This window comes from Podarcis bocagei (assembly GCF_964188305.1).
Source record: "Podarcis bocagei genome assembly, chromosome: 5".
Taxonomy (NCBI): Eukaryota; Metazoa; Chordata; class Lepidosauria; order Squamata; family Lacertidae; genus Podarcis; species Podarcis bocagei.
Genome location: NC_138129.1, coordinates 1,694,290 through 1,709,023, shown reverse-complemented (window position 1 = coordinate 1,709,023; position 14,734 = coordinate 1,694,290). Strand labels below are relative to the sequence as shown.

Sequence of the window (14,734 nt, the reverse complement as noted above, 5' to 3'; positions counted from 1 at the left end):
CAAATCCCGGCACTGGAATACTTAAAGAATGCAAATGTGAAGTCATAAATATATATATATATGTAACGTGTCCCTAAGATCAGCCCCTGGACCTTAACTGGGCATGTCATGGTTTTTTGTTTTTTTAAAAAAAGAGCCAGGGGAATCTGGGAAATTACGGGTTGATTTCCTTAACATGTGTTTTAGAGCATTATTAAAGATAGAATGAACAAGCCTATAGAAGAACAAGCTTGGTGGAGCAGAACCAGCATGGCTTCTCCAAAGGTAAGTCCTTCCAGTTGAACCAGTTTCCCCAGAGACCAGCAGGCCATCCCGTTTACACACTGCTATACATTCACAGCAGACCAGTAACCTCTCCTTTGTCTCCCCAGTAACTTGATGGCGGAGACCAAGGTTCATGGGAAACTCATATCATTTTTATTGGGTGAGCCTTGGGTTTCAGGCCACTGCACAGTCTTCTGCTCCCAAGGAAGCCAGAGAGAAGTCGGCTGGGGTGCCTGTTCAAGGTGAGGAGTCTCACGGAGGGGCTCATCCATTCTGGAGTCCAAGTTACCCTAGGACAGAAGAGAAAGCGTCAGAAGAGCCTGGAGGCAGGATCAGACCAGTCACCCATCTGGCCCACCATGCTGCTCTCAAAGCAGTCAGGTGTCCCCAAGAACCTCTGGCTAGGCTGCCTCTGGAGGCCCCAGAAGAACCTAAGAGCCCCTAGATCAGGCCAGTGGCACATTTAGTAAAGCATCCTTTGTCTAACCCTCCTCCAAAGCCATCCAAGTTGGTGGCCATCATTACTTCTTCGGGGAACGAATGCCATAGTTTAACAATGCAGGTCACTCATCCCAGATGCCTGTTGGTTGCTAATCAGCCATGGAAACCATCAACACAAAATCATTGTGCTGTATTGTGCGGCGGATTAGCTCGTCTCCCCAGCTGTCATTTACAGAATTTAAATAAAGCAACAAGCCGCTGGCCCTTGCGGAAGCCAAGAGAGGTGGCAAAGTGTGCAGCTGCTATACCATCTAACTCAGCGGTTCCTAAACTGGGCTCGACGGAGCGCTTGGTGCCCCGTGAAGCATCTCCAAGGGCTCCGCAAAGAGATTGGAAATAAAAATAAATAAAGAAATATGTGCCTTTGGCATCAGGGAGGCAACTGTGCTCCATAAAAAATCTCTCTCCTGAGAAGTGCTCCACGACTCAAAACCTTTGGGAATCGCTGATCTAATCATTTGGTGGAGAATAATCACTTCCACCTTCCATCCTCCTTACCCAACAAGAGGAGTTGCCTCTCCCTTCTAATACATCAAGCTCCTGGCCTAACTCCCTTCCTGCCACAGCTCTTCTGGGGGCCTTGCTGTGAGTGACTGGCTTGGCACCCGCTGTCTTCTCTTACCTTTAATGGCTGTCATGCATTGGTGGCCACAGCCATTGCTGCAACACTTCTGCTCAGGTGAGCAAGAGGCATCACCCTTACAGAGTTCTGCGCAGACCCCACCTCCAGTGGGCCGGGGACACCGTCCAGGGTGCACTGGAAGAGAAAAAGGTGACACCCATACTGAGATGCTCTACTGGGGATTTGGTTTTCAACGGGTAGCAAGCAGTGGAATGAAAATGGAAACTCCACACAGCACTTTGAAAGAATGCAGTATCTTGATATAGAATAAAAAGACAAGGTTGTCATCACGCAGCACTTTGCTTGGCTGCCAACAGGTAATGCTGTGAACTACAGTGTGATAACTTCTGAGAGCTGCTGGGCCATGACAGCAGTGCTGGCAAGCGAGATGGGGGGGGGGAGAAAGATGCTGGTGGGCCAACAGCGCAAGCAGGACCTGCCGGAATACTTCTAAGGATAGGGCAGTGGTGCCTAAGGGAAGTATGGGTGGTCTAGTGAGCTCTGCCGAGGTCTAAGGGGACAGGTAATGGTGAGGTGTCACGGTGCAAGGTGTAAGGTTTGGTGAAATATCAGGGGGGGCAGTTGGATAAGAGGATGGGGGTTGGGTGGAGGCAAGTTGGTAAGTGAAGTGAAAAGGGATACAACCCCTGGGCCATCATCCATGGGGTGGAAATGAGAATTTGGACTTTGGAAGATTAAAATATAAAGGTATGGAATACTGTATGCATGATCGAGCTAATAAATGTTTTAAAGAGGGCAGACAAGGGATAATCTTTGTGGAGAAACGGAATGAATGTTCTTATAATTTTTTGGTATAATAAAAGGTAAAGGTAAATGTACCCCTGCCCGTATGGGCCAGTTGTGTCTGACTCTAGGGTTGTGCGCCCATCTCACTTAAGAGGCCGGGGGCTAGCACTGTCCGGAGACACTTCCAGGTCACGTGGCCAGCGTGACGAAGCTGCTCTGGCGAGCCGGCACCAGCGCAGCACACGGAAACGCCGTTTACCTTCCCGCTATAAAGCGGTACCTATTTATCTACTTGCACTTAGGGGTGCCTTCAAACTGCTAGGTGAGCAGGAGCTGGGACCGAACGACGGGAGCTCACCCCGCCACGGGGATTCGAACTGCTGACCATGCGATCGGCAAGCCCTAGGCACTGAGGTTTTACCCACAGCGCCACCCGCGTCCCCTTTGGTATAATAAGGTACGATAAAATTGTAGAGTTAGAGGGGACTCCAAAGGTCATCTAATCCAAAAGTGAGCAATGCAGGAACCGCAAGAAGATAGAGTGGTATGGGGGTGGGGCCTCGACGCAAGTGGTTGTGGACAGAAATACAAGCCTGGCCTGCATTTTGCTCAGGGGGCTCTGTTCCCCGGTGGGCTGGATTCTATCCTGATTCTAACAATGCCCACTGGGGCCTATGTTCTCCTGTAACCCTGGCTCTCATTTAAAACAGGAGTGGGGGGCCTCCAGGCACCTCGGCCTCCCCATTTTTCCTGCCCACCTGCCCTGCCCTTGATGCCAAATCTAACGGGAGATGCAGGGCAGGTGGAAGCAGACCTTTCCCAGCCGGTTGCCGTGGACGTGCTGCATGATTGACACGAGGCCCCACTCTGCCTGATGTCACTATGACAGTGGGATGATTGAGCAGGCGGTTTCTTCCACCCACAAGTCACCGTTGGCCCTTGGGATCATGGAGAGAGAAATACCTGGCCCACGTGACCTTTTTTGAAAAGGAACTTTCTAGACCATGGAGAACCTGTGATAGGAGGCCAAATACGCTGCTGCTATACCAGCCAATCATTTGGTGAGAAACATACCTCCCGCCTTCCATCACCCATGGCCAATGAGAGGACTCACTGCTCCCTTCCAACACGCCAAGCTGCTGGGTCTGAGTGTCTTCCTGCTACTGCTCTCCTGGAGAGAGTGATGGGCTTGGCACCTGCTGGCTTCTCTCACCTTCAACGACTCTTTTGCATGCAAATCCACAGCCAGTACTACAACACTTGCTCCCAGGGCCGCAAGACTCATCACTCTGACAGGAGATTGCACATGTGCCAGGGCCTTTAATCGGAGGACACTGTCCAGGACGCACTGCAGGAGAGAAAGATGACTCCTACACCACAATGCTGTGGAAGTTTTCTTTTCCACAAGCAATGAAGCCCGTGAGCCGAGCGTCCATCCCCCAGAATACAGATCTCAGGCCAGAACAAGCACAAGCCTCTGTGAGAATCCAGGGCAGCCCCACTCAGCCCCCCATCCCAAGACCTCATGGGGGTTCGGTATCTAGAGAGAGAGGACCCCTGACAGTCATGTCCAGTCGCGAACGACTCTGGGGTTGCGGCGCTCATCTCGCTTTATTGGCCAAGGGAGCCGGCGTACAGCTTCCGGGTCATGCGGCCAGCATGACTATGCCACTTCTGGCGAAACCAGAGCAGCACATGGAAACGCCGTTTACCTTCCCGCCGGAGTGGTACCTATTTATCTACTTGCACTTTGACGTGCTTTTGAACTGCTAGGTTGGCATGAGCAGGGACCGAGTAACGGGAGCTCACCCCGTCGTGGGGATTCAAACCACCGACCTTTTGATCAGCAAGCCCAAGGCTCAGTGGTTTAGACCACAGTGCCACCAGTGTCCCCCATTTCAGTATCTACTGGACGGCTAATGCTGTGAGCCTTTCCACCTTCTGCTCAACCAGATCATATGGGAAGATGAAACTATCTATCACAAAGACACCAACACAGTCCTCAGTGGCCAGCCTAAGAGATGTCCTGGCACCCCTAAAATGTCAAACAGCTCTGACCACCAAAAAGTTCTCCCTAATATTGAGTCAGAATCTCCTTTCTGGCCATTTGAATCCATTGCTTCAGGTCCCCACCTCTGGAGCAGCAGCAAACAAGCTTGCTCCATCTTCTTTGGATATCAGAAGATGGCTATCAGGTCAACTGTGGGGCTTCTCTTCCCCAGGCTAAACATACCCGGGGGCTGCAAACCAAGCCTTGTGAGAAACCGTTGAGGGAGCTGGGTAGGCTTCGCCTGGAGAAGAGAAGACTGGGGGGTGACATGTGGACCATCGTCAAATATCTGGAGGGCCGTCACATGGAAGTTGAAGGAAGCTGGTTTGCTGCTGCTGCTGCTCCAGATTCAAATGACAAGAAATGAGATTCTCACTCCTTACGGGGTCCTCGCCATGGGATCACATTCACCCGGTGCTCTACCAGCGGCACTAGCTCCCAGTGGAGTACAGGGTCAGGTTTAAGGTGCTGGTTTTAACCTTTAACCCTCGTACCTACGGGACCACCTTTCCTAGTATGTCCCACGGAGGACCTTACAGTCTTCAAACCAAAACATCTAGGAGGTCCCGGGCCACAGGGAGGTTAGGGTGGCCTCAAACAGAGCAAGGGCTTTTTCGGCCGTGGCCCCGATCTGGTGGAACGCTCTGTCACAAGAGACTAGGGCCCTGCGGGACTTGACATCTTTCCGCAGGGCCTGCAAGACGGAGCTGTTCCACCAGGACTTTGGCCAAGGCATAGGAAGAGCTTTCTGATGTTAAGAGTTATTCAACAATGGAAAAGACTTCCCCAGAAGGTGGTGGACTCTAAGAAGGGTGGAGACAGGTTGGAGCAGATTCAGAGGAAGGCTGTGCAGATGGTCAACACCACCAGAGGAGAAGGAAGCCTGGCTGGCCTGGGATTCTGCCCTTACCTTGTTGTCCAGCTGCAGACGGCAGCTCAACACAGATGGTGAGGAGGCCCATGAGGAAGAAGACGAGGAAGAGCCTGGCTTTCATGGTGCTGTTCCTGATGCAGCTAGCAGAAGAGTCTGGATGCTGTGGCTGATCTGGCCCAAGATTTAAACCCTCGGTTAGAGAGAGAGGTGAGCACAGCCCTTGGTTGGGCAAGAGGAAACTTCAGCAACAAAGGTGACAGTTGGCTTTCATCACCGGGATGGCATAAGAGTTACACTTGTGCAACAGAACTGCTTCCCCCTATGAGTGAACCCCACGCCCTCCCCAAATTTGCCCAGAGGTGTGCAGGATGCAATTCTCAGAGTAGGAGCAAGTGAGCATTTCCTCCTGCAAGGATAAAGAGTTTTTCCTAAAACCCGATGTTAAGGTAATAAACTGCAAGGATAAATGAGTCACTTCTCCTTCATTGCACCCAAGGGCTCCTTGCTGAGCAGGAACTCTGTCCTTTTGTAGGTGAGTGGCCTCCAAAGTAGGTTGCAACAGCTCTACCTCTTTTTTAAATCAGAACCAGTGAAGGCGGCGAAGGTCCTGTGAGTGTCTGGAGGATGAATGGCAGCTAACAGATTGAGGTTGAATCCTGACAAGACAGAAGTACTGTTTTGTGAGGACAGGAGGAGGGCAGATATGGAGGATTCCCTGGCCTTGAATGGGGTAACTGTGCCCCTGAAGGACCAGGTGCGCAGCCTGGGAGTCATTTTGGACTCACAGCTGTCCATGGAGGCGCAGGTTAACTCTGTGTCCAGGGCAGCTGTTTACCAGCTCCATCTGCTATGCAGAATGAGACCCTACCTGCCCGCGAACTGTCTGGCCAGAGTGGTGCATGCTCTGGTTATCTCACGCTTGGACTACTGCAATGCGCTCTACGTGGGGCTCCCTTTGAAGGTGACCCAAAAACTGCAACTAATCCAGAATACGGCAGCTAGACTGGTGACTGGGAGTGGCCGCCGAGACCACATAACACCGGTTCTGAAAGACCTTCATTGGCTCCCAGTACGTTTCCGAGCACAATTCAAAGTGTTGGTGCTGGCCTTTAAAGCCCTAAATGGCCTCAGTCCAGTATACCTGAAGAAGCGTCTCCACCCCCATCATTCTGCCCAGACACTGAGGTCCAGCACCAAGGGCCTTCTGGCGGTTCCCTCCCTGCAAGAAGCAAAGCTACAGGGAACCTGGCAGAGGGCCTTCTCGGTAGTGGCACCCGCTCTGTGGAACACCCTCCAGCCAGATGTCAAAGAGATAAACAACTATTTTGTTGGAAGCTGCCCAGAGTAGCTGGGGAAACCCAGCCAGATGGGTGGGGTATAAATAAATTGTTGTTGTTCTAATATCTTTATTTATTGCATTAGCCGTTTGGCCATAGCATAATATACATTGAGATAACAACATAAAATAGGCGTGGGGAGGTAAAGGTAGATATCGTCCTGGGCGATTACTTTAACAAACAAACAAAAAAACAACTGTTGAGGCTGGAGGAGGACCGTTAAAGGGTCCTTCAGCTCCTCAGATATGTCCTAGTTCGATTGTCCTTGCACAATAAGGCTACTTGGGACTTCGTTCAGTTGTGCGGCGTATTGACTGCAGCTGTGGTGTTAAAGAAGACATTGGTGCCGCTTTCTTCTTCATCACACTAAGCAGGAAGTTTGCTGTCATCTCGGTAATCCAACAATCAGAATCCTGCAGAAAGAGGGACACTATCCAAGGCTGGATTGGGAGATGAAGCTTATTCACTAGGGGGGTTAAAAACAGAGATCTTTCATCTGTCCAGTTGGGACAGAAGAGCATTACATGGTCCATAGTCTCCAGGGCCGTGTCATTACAAGAGCATGTTCTATTTGCAATGGGAACTCTGGAATAACGACCCGACAGAACTGCTGTAGGAAAACAGTTGAGACGGGCACAGGTAAAGGCCCTACGCTTAGCCTCCAAAGAAATTGTGAAGCAGTATTGTTGTTGTTGTTGTTATCAACATGTTTCTTTTAAATGCCTAACTGGGGTGGGGAAAAGAGGGGAGACAGCAAAACAAGCCCAGCCCCTTAGATGGGCCTTGTCACCCATGCAGATGCTGCCCCCAATCCCCTCTCCCTGACCTTCAGAGGACCAGGAGTCATACAGGAATTCATGGGGTCTGGACTAGTGGGCTGCCACAGGGTTCTGTCTTGGGCCCAGTCTTATTCAACATCTTTATCAACGACTTGGATGATGGACTCAAGGGCATCCTGATCAAATTTGCAGATGACACCAAACTGGGAGGGGTGGCTAACATCCCAGAGGACAGGATCACACTTCAAAACGACCTTGACAGATTAGAGAACTGGGCCAAAACAAACAAGATGAACTTTAACAGGGAGAAATGTAAAGTATTGCACTTGGGCAAAAAAAAAATGAGAGGCACAAATACAAGATGGGTGACACCTGGCTTGAGAGCAGTACATGTGAAAAGGATCTAGGAGTCTTGGTTGACCACAAACTTGACATGAGCCAACAGTGTGACACGGCAGCTAAAAAAGCCAATGCAATTCTGGGCTGCATCAATAGGAGTATAGCATCTAGATCAAGGGAAGTAATAGTGCCACTGTATTCTGCTCTGGTCAGACCTCACCTGGAGTACTGTGTCCAGTTCTGGGCACCACAGTTCAAGAAGGACACTGACAAACTGGAACGTGTCCAGAGGAGGGCAACCAAAATGGTCAAAGGCCTGGAAACGATGCCTTATGAGGAACGGCTAAGGGAGCTGGGCATGTTTAGCCTGGAGAAGAGGAGGTTAAGGGGTGATATGATAGCCATGTTCAAATATATAAAAGGATGTCACCTAGAGGAGGGAGAAAGGTTGTTTTCTGCTGCTCCAGAGAAGCGGACACGGAGCAATGGATCCAAACTACAAGAAAGAAGATTCCACCTAAACATTAGGAAGAACTTCCTGACAGTAAGAGCTGTTCGACAGTGGAATTTGCTGCCAAGGAGTGTGGTGGAGTCTCCTCCTTTGGAGGTCTTTAAGCAGAGGCTTGACAACCATATGTCAGGAGTGCTCTGATGGTGTTTCCTGCTTGGCAGGGGGTTGGACTCGATGGCCCTTGTGGTCTCTTCCAAGTCTAGGATTCTATGATTCTATGATTCTATGCTGGATCAGGAGCTAGACCTTGGTTTGATGAAGATATTGTCCCAATGTGCGGCAGCTGTTGTAGGACCAGAATAAAATGCACGTATTCACATAGAAAATAAAGCATTTTCTGATTAAATACAGGGGATATCAAGGAGGAACGCAAGACTATGAGGACACAGAACGGCAAGATGAATACATAATCGTGGCGAAAGCAACATAAGCAGAACTTGAGCTTAGCACACAGAGAATGCTTGAGCAAGATTTTTAAATGCAAAGTTGACACACACAGAGTTTTCGGTAAGGGCACTTTGATGAATGTCTAAATAAGTAGCCCACACAGCGTAGTGTGTTAGAAGAGCAAATTTCTTCAGCTGCTCTCTTCCTCTCTGGTTCTATCTTAGAAAAACTGCCAGGCAGGACCCAGTCAAAATGAGGGAGGGGCAGCATTAGGTCGGCTGCAGGTGTCCCACCCCTATGGCCAAGATTACAGGCACAAGGTATGTGAAGAGGTTTGGGTGTTCTAGGTGCCACACCCCACCCTCAGCCAATCAGCACACGGCACACCCCATGATGTCACAATCCTCCCTCACCCCTCCCTCCCTGCAGTCATGCCTTAACTAATAATAATAATAATAATAATAATAATAATAATAATAATCTTTTATTTATACCTCTCGTCCTCCCCAGCCAAAGCCAAGCTCAGGGTGGCTAACATCAAATATATAACGTTGGTATAAAATCAAACAATAATTAAATGACCTCCTAAAAACAGGTCAGGGTCAAATTAAAATCTAATTAGATGGCTTTCCACAGGATTAGGCTTGGGAACAGTAAATGTTCATCAGGCCCAACTGTTTATGCTGATCTAATGTGGGCCTGTGAGAATGCTAGGAGGCCTCTTTCATACTAGTTCTTATACAAAAAGAAAGCTAGACAATGATGGTTTGACTCTGCCAACAAACCATCAAGATTATTGCCAATTGAGCTAAAAGACATTCATCAAATATACTGATAAAACAGCAACGTCTGAATGTGAAACTGCAAGACAATTTCAACATTCATCACAACATCCAGCTGTCACAGAGGCAGATCAAATATTTGCAAATACATTCGTGACAAAAGTAAGAATTTGCAACTCCTTAAGGCACCGGTATAAGAAGAGGAAGATAAGAAGAGGAAGCGAAAGATACCATCACCACCCTGAAAAACAATATGGATGGATTTATGGTTCGTTTTTTAAAACTCTGCTCTGCAACAATGACGTCACAATACACCGCAATGATAAACCATTAACTGCAACTGAAAACACTACCTATGAAACCTGACACAGTTAAGGAAAAATACAACTAACATAAGAGCTATCTTATGAGCCTTACCTTACCTTATATTTCACTAATAGTATATAGACTCTACTGAAATATGTAAACCAAGACTTGAAAACTTCACATATGTATGGGAAGAGGTGTGGATGTTTTACGTGCCACACGTCACCCTCAGCCAATCAGCACACCTCAATATGTCACCCCTCCCTCATTCCTGCCCCCTCTCCAAACTCGTACCTCAACTTACATCTCACACGTGCCAATGGCTCTAGCTGGAGAAATACAGTAATTCGGAGAGACAATGGGGGCCTGAGTCTGGCAAGAAAGCACCCAGATTATTGCCATTTTAGCTAAAAGACAGTCATCAAATATACTAATAAAACAGCAACATCTGAATCTGAAACTGCAAGACAATTTCTACATTCATCACAACATCCAGGTGTCACTGAGACAGAGCAAAAATTTGCAAATACATTCATGCCAAAGGTTAACTGAAGAGAATTTGCAACTCCTTAAGGCACCCATATAAGAAGAGGAAGATAAGAAGAGGAAGCAAAAGATACCATCACCACCCTGAAAAACAATATGGATGGATTTATGGTTCGTTTTTTAAAACTCTACTCTGCAACAATGACATCACAATACACCGCAATGATAAACCATTCACTGCAACTGAAACGCCTTCTGGATACATAATTAGAGGCAAGTGTATCGGTAATTCTAGGCCCAAATAATAACCCACATAAAACACAATCTGACTGATGAATTGCATAACTAAATCAAGATGCAAACAGGATGCTAAAAGTTAAAACAATTCCAAGATGCTTACTTTAAGACTAAACAGGTTTTTCTAAAAATAATATTAATAATCCGACCTGACATTTGAAAAGTACGTAAGGTTCTTAGCCTGGGTCAACAGTGTGATGCAGCAGCAAAACAAACTAATGATATTCTGGGCTGCATCAACAGATGAAGAGAAGTAATTGTGCTGCTCTACTCTGCTTTGGTCAGACCACCTGGAGTCCAGTGTCAAGTTCTGGACACTTGGGTATCAAGAAGAGGAGACTGAGAGGAGATAAAATAATAATAATAATAATAATAATAATAATAATAATAATAATAATAATAATAATAATAATAATAATTTATTATTTTTACCCCGCCCATCTGGCTGAGTTTCCCCAGCCACTCTGGGCGGCTCCCAATCAGTGTTAAAAACAGTACAGTGTTACATATTAAAAACTTCCCTGAACAGGGCTGCCTTAAGATGTCTTTTGAATGTCAGGTAATTATTTATCTCTTTGACATCTGATGGGAGGGCGTTCCACAGGGCGGGCGCCACTACCGAGAAGGCCCTCTGTCTGGTTCCCTGTAGCCTCACTTCTCGCAGTGAGGGAACCGCCAGAAGGCCCTCGGTGCTGGATCTCAGTGTCCGGGCTGAACGATGGGGGTGGAGACGCTCCTTCAAGTATACAGGACCGAGGCCGTTTAGGGCTTTAAAGGTCAGCACCAACACTTTGAATTGTGCTCGGAAACGTACTGGGAGCCAATGTAGATCTTTCAAGACCAGTGTTATGTGGTCTCGGCGGCCGCTCCCAGTCACCAGTCTAGCTGCCGCATTCTGGATTAATTGCAGTTTCCGGGTCACCTTCAAAGGTAGCCCCACGTAGAGCGCATCGCAGTAGTCCAAGCATGAGATAACTAGAGCATGCACCACTCTGGCGAGACAGTTCGCAGGCAGGTAGGGTCTCAGCCTGAGTACCAGGTGGAGCTGGTAGACAGCTGCCCTGGACACAGAGTTAACCTGTGCCTCCATGGACAGCTGTGAGTCCAAAATGACTCCCAGGCTGCGCACCTGGTCCTTCAGGGGCACAGTTACCCCATTCAAGACCAGGGAATCCCCCACACCAACCCGCTCCCTGTCCCCCAGAAACAGTACTTCTGTCTTGTCAGGATTCAACCTCAATATGTTATGACGCCCATCTTCAAATCTCTCAAGAGCTATCAGATGGAGAATGGAGCAAGCTTGTTTTCTCCTGCTCCAGAGCGTAGTGTTGCAAAAATCAACATTTGGGGCTGAATGAAAACTCATGCAGCAAATGAGGAAAACAAAGGGTTTTATTTTGCAAGCCAGCCAAACAGGCACAGAGGAATATACATAATTGTTATCTCTTAAGGCACTACATTGGGGAACGTGAGTGGCGATGTGGTCTACACCACCGAGCCTAGGGCTTGCTGATAGGAAGGTCGATGGTTCGAAGCTCCCTTTGCTCAGTCCCAACTCCTGCCCACCTAGCAGTTCGGAAGCAGGTCAGTGCAAGTAGATAAATAGGTGGGAAGGTAAACGGCGTTTCCGTGCTCTGCTCTGGTTTGCCAGAAGCAGCTTAGTCATGCTGTCCACATGACCCGGAAGCTGTCTAATGCTGGCTCCCTCGGCCTATAGAGAGAGATGAGCGCCACAACACCAGAGCTGTCTGCAACTGGACCTAACGGTCAGGGGTCCCTTTACCTTTAAGGCACTACATATTCATAGACTGACCCAATCGCAAGTTACAGAGCCCTACTATTAGAAAAGTTTCTACTACTTGTTGTTGTTGTTTAGTCGTTTAGTCGTGTCCGACTCTTCGTGACCCCCTGGACCAGAGCACGCCAGGCACTCCTGTCTTCCCCTGCCTCCCGCAGTTTGGTTTAACTCATGTTCGTAGCTTCGAGAAGACTGTCCCACCATCTCGTCCTCTGTCGTCCCCTTCTCCTTGTGTTCTCCATCTTTCCCAACATCAGGGTCTTTTCCAGGGAGTCTTCTCTTCTCATGAGGTGGCCAAAGTCTTGGAGCCTCAGCTTCAGGATCTGTCCTTCCAGTGAGCACTCAGGGCTGATTTCCTTCAGAATGGAGAGGTTGGATCTTCTTGCAGTCCATGGGACTCTCAAGAGTCTCCTCCAGCACCATATGGTCTTGGCTTATTGCATGTTCATTGAGCAAGCGCAGAAATAACTCTCTCTAAGCAGCACCTTTGCATTTCTTTCTCTACATGGGTATGCCTGAGGGAAGAGGGCCCCCAAGATAGAGCAAGGCCATCCATAGTACAATAAGAACAAAGGCAGCTCTTAGAGTGTGGGGACTGGAAATCATCCCTTTCTTATGCAGACACTTTGGAATGTGGTTTCACAAGATGAAGCAGCTTTGGTACAATAGGCCTGGAAGCCTTTTTTGGCTTGGAGGTCCCTACATGCATCAGTAGGACTCGAACCCATGGCTTCAAGATACAAGAAAGCAGATTCTGACCGAACACCGGGAAAAGCTTTCTGACAGCAAGAGCCATTCGACAGTGGAATGGTCTGGACTCTCCTTCCTTGGAGGTTTCTCAGCAGAGGTTGGGTGGCCTTCTGTCATGGATGCTTTAGCTGAGATTCCTGCGTTGCAGGGGGTTGGCCTAGATGCAATGGGGTCCCTTCCGACTCAATACAGTGGTGCCCCGCAAGACGAACGCCTCGCAAGATGGAAAACCCGATAGACGAAAGGGTTTTCCGTTTTGGAGGCGCTTCGCAAAACGAATTTCCCTATGGGCTTCCTTCGCAAGACAAAAGCCCATAGGGAAATCTCCGGGACAGCGGGGAAGCGCAGCGCGTCTTCCCCACTGTCCTCGGACCTCCTCCGAAGGCTGGCGGTGGGGCGGAAAGCCCTTCTCCCCGCGCCAGCCTTCGGAAGGCTCCTCTGAAGGCTGGCGGTGGGGCGGAAAGCCCTTCTCCCCGCGCCAGCCTTCAGAAGGCTCCTCCGAAGGCTGGCGGTGGGGAGAAAAGCCCTTCTCCCCGAGCGAACCTTCGGAAGGCTCCTCCGAAGGCTGGCGGTGGGGAGAAAAGCCCTTCTCCCCGAGCGAACCTTCGGAAGGCTCCTCCAAAGGCTGGCGGTGGGGAGAAAAGCCCTTCTCCCCGTGCCAGCCTTCGGAAGGCTCCTCCAAAGGCTGGCGGTGGGGAGAAAAGCCCTTCTCCCCGCACCAGCCTTCGGAAGGCTCCTCCGAAGGCTGGCGGTGGGGAGAAAAGCCCTTCTCCCCGCGCCAGCCTTCGGAAGGCTGCTCCGAAGGCTGGCGGTGGGGCGGAAAGCCCTTCTCCCCACGCCAGCCTTCGGATGGCTGTCCTGAAGACTTGCGGTGGGAGGAGGGTTTTCCTTCCCACCGCCAACATTCAGAATGCTGCTCTGAATGTTGGCGGTGGGGAGGAAAAACCCTCCTCCCACCGCAAGCCCCGGGAACAGAGGAGAAGTGCTGCGCCCCTTCCCCTCTGTTCCCGTACCAGTCTTGAAGGCTTGCGGTGGGGAGAAAAGCCCTTCTCCGCACTCCCAGCCTGGCAGGCGGTTTCCATAGGAACGCATTAATTGATTTTCAATGCATTCCTATGGGAAACCGTGCTTCGCAAGACGAAAAACTCGCAAGAAGAAAAAACTTGCGGAATGAATTAATTTCGTCTTGCGAGGCACCACTGTAGTTCTATGGTTTTTATGGTTCCGTGATTCTAAGGATGAATGGGCCAAGTTCTTTCTGATGTTTAGCTGGAAACTCCTTCCTTGTCGTTTGTCTCCATTCTGGATTCTGGGAGGACTCTAGGGAGGCCCTTTCCCTCTGGTGAAATAACTCTGTGGTGTGCAGGAATGCAATGGGGAGGGTGGGTGGGTGGGTGCTCTTACTGGTGAAGGAGCTGCCCTGAGCACACATGAGGGGGAGACGGCCAAGGCCTTTGGCGCTGTTGCCCCCTCCCCCTCCTCAAACCCCTCTTTCCTTCTGCTAAATGGCTGCAGGCAGGAGCAGCGCCTTCCCAAAGGACCCTGACAGATGTGCGTGCCCCACATCCATTTCCTGCAAACCCTTCTTTGTCCAGGAAAAGCAGACAGAGGGAAATCAAATCGATTGTTTTCCATGTGCTTGTTAGGCAAAGACTAAATCTCACACTGGACGGGGGAGGTGGAGTTCGTCCTGTCCTAACAAGCACCTAACAAGGAGAAGCAGGACTAAGATGTGGAGGTCTGCTCCAGAGATCCAGACTGTGGGGAGCCCCAAGAAATTAATAAATACAATTTGGACTATAATTTGATCTTTTCTTCTTTTTTTACTTTTTTAATTTGAAGTATTATGATTGGATATTTAATTGGATGTTTTTTATTGGAAAATCAATAAAAATGATTTGAAA

The 14,734-nt window shown here is 49.2% G+C and overlaps 1 protein-coding gene across 1 annotated transcript; it reads right to left on the bottom strand.

The window, feature by feature from the left end:
• Positions 1-394: 394 nt before the first annotated feature.
• Positions 395-9,634, bottom strand: LOC308588352 (nigwaprin-b-like). Its single transcript, XM_081196830.1, has 5 exons — positions 9,616-9,634; positions 5,095-5,229; positions 3,348-3,482; positions 1,388-1,522; positions 395-554 (listed from the first exon to the last, which is right to left on the bottom strand). Exons 2-5 carry the CDS (start codon positions 5,177-5,179, stop codon positions 550-552), a joined length of 360 nt encoding a protein of 119 aa, XP_081052956.1. The 5' UTR covers positions 5,180-5,229; positions 9,616-9,634; the 3' UTR covers positions 395-549.
• Positions 9,635-14,734: the final 5,100 nt, after the last annotated feature.

What these genes read in the sequence shown, in the direction of transcription:
- LOC308588352 (XM_081196830.1), bottom strand. Translation starts at nt 5,179, where the DNA reads ATGAAAGCCAGGCTCTTCCTCGTCTTCTTCCTCATGGGCCTCCTCACC. An exon ending in GTCTGCAGCTGGACAACAAG is followed by an intron (nt 3,483 to 5,094) that starts GTAAGGGCAGAA and finishes TCTCTCCTGCAG; the next exon opens with TGCGTCCTGGACAGTGTCCT. An exon ending in ATGCAAAAGAGTCGTTGAAG is followed by an intron (nt 1,523 to 3,347) that starts GTGAGAGAAGCC and finishes TTTCTCTTCCAG; the next exon opens with TGCACCCTGGACGGTGTCCC.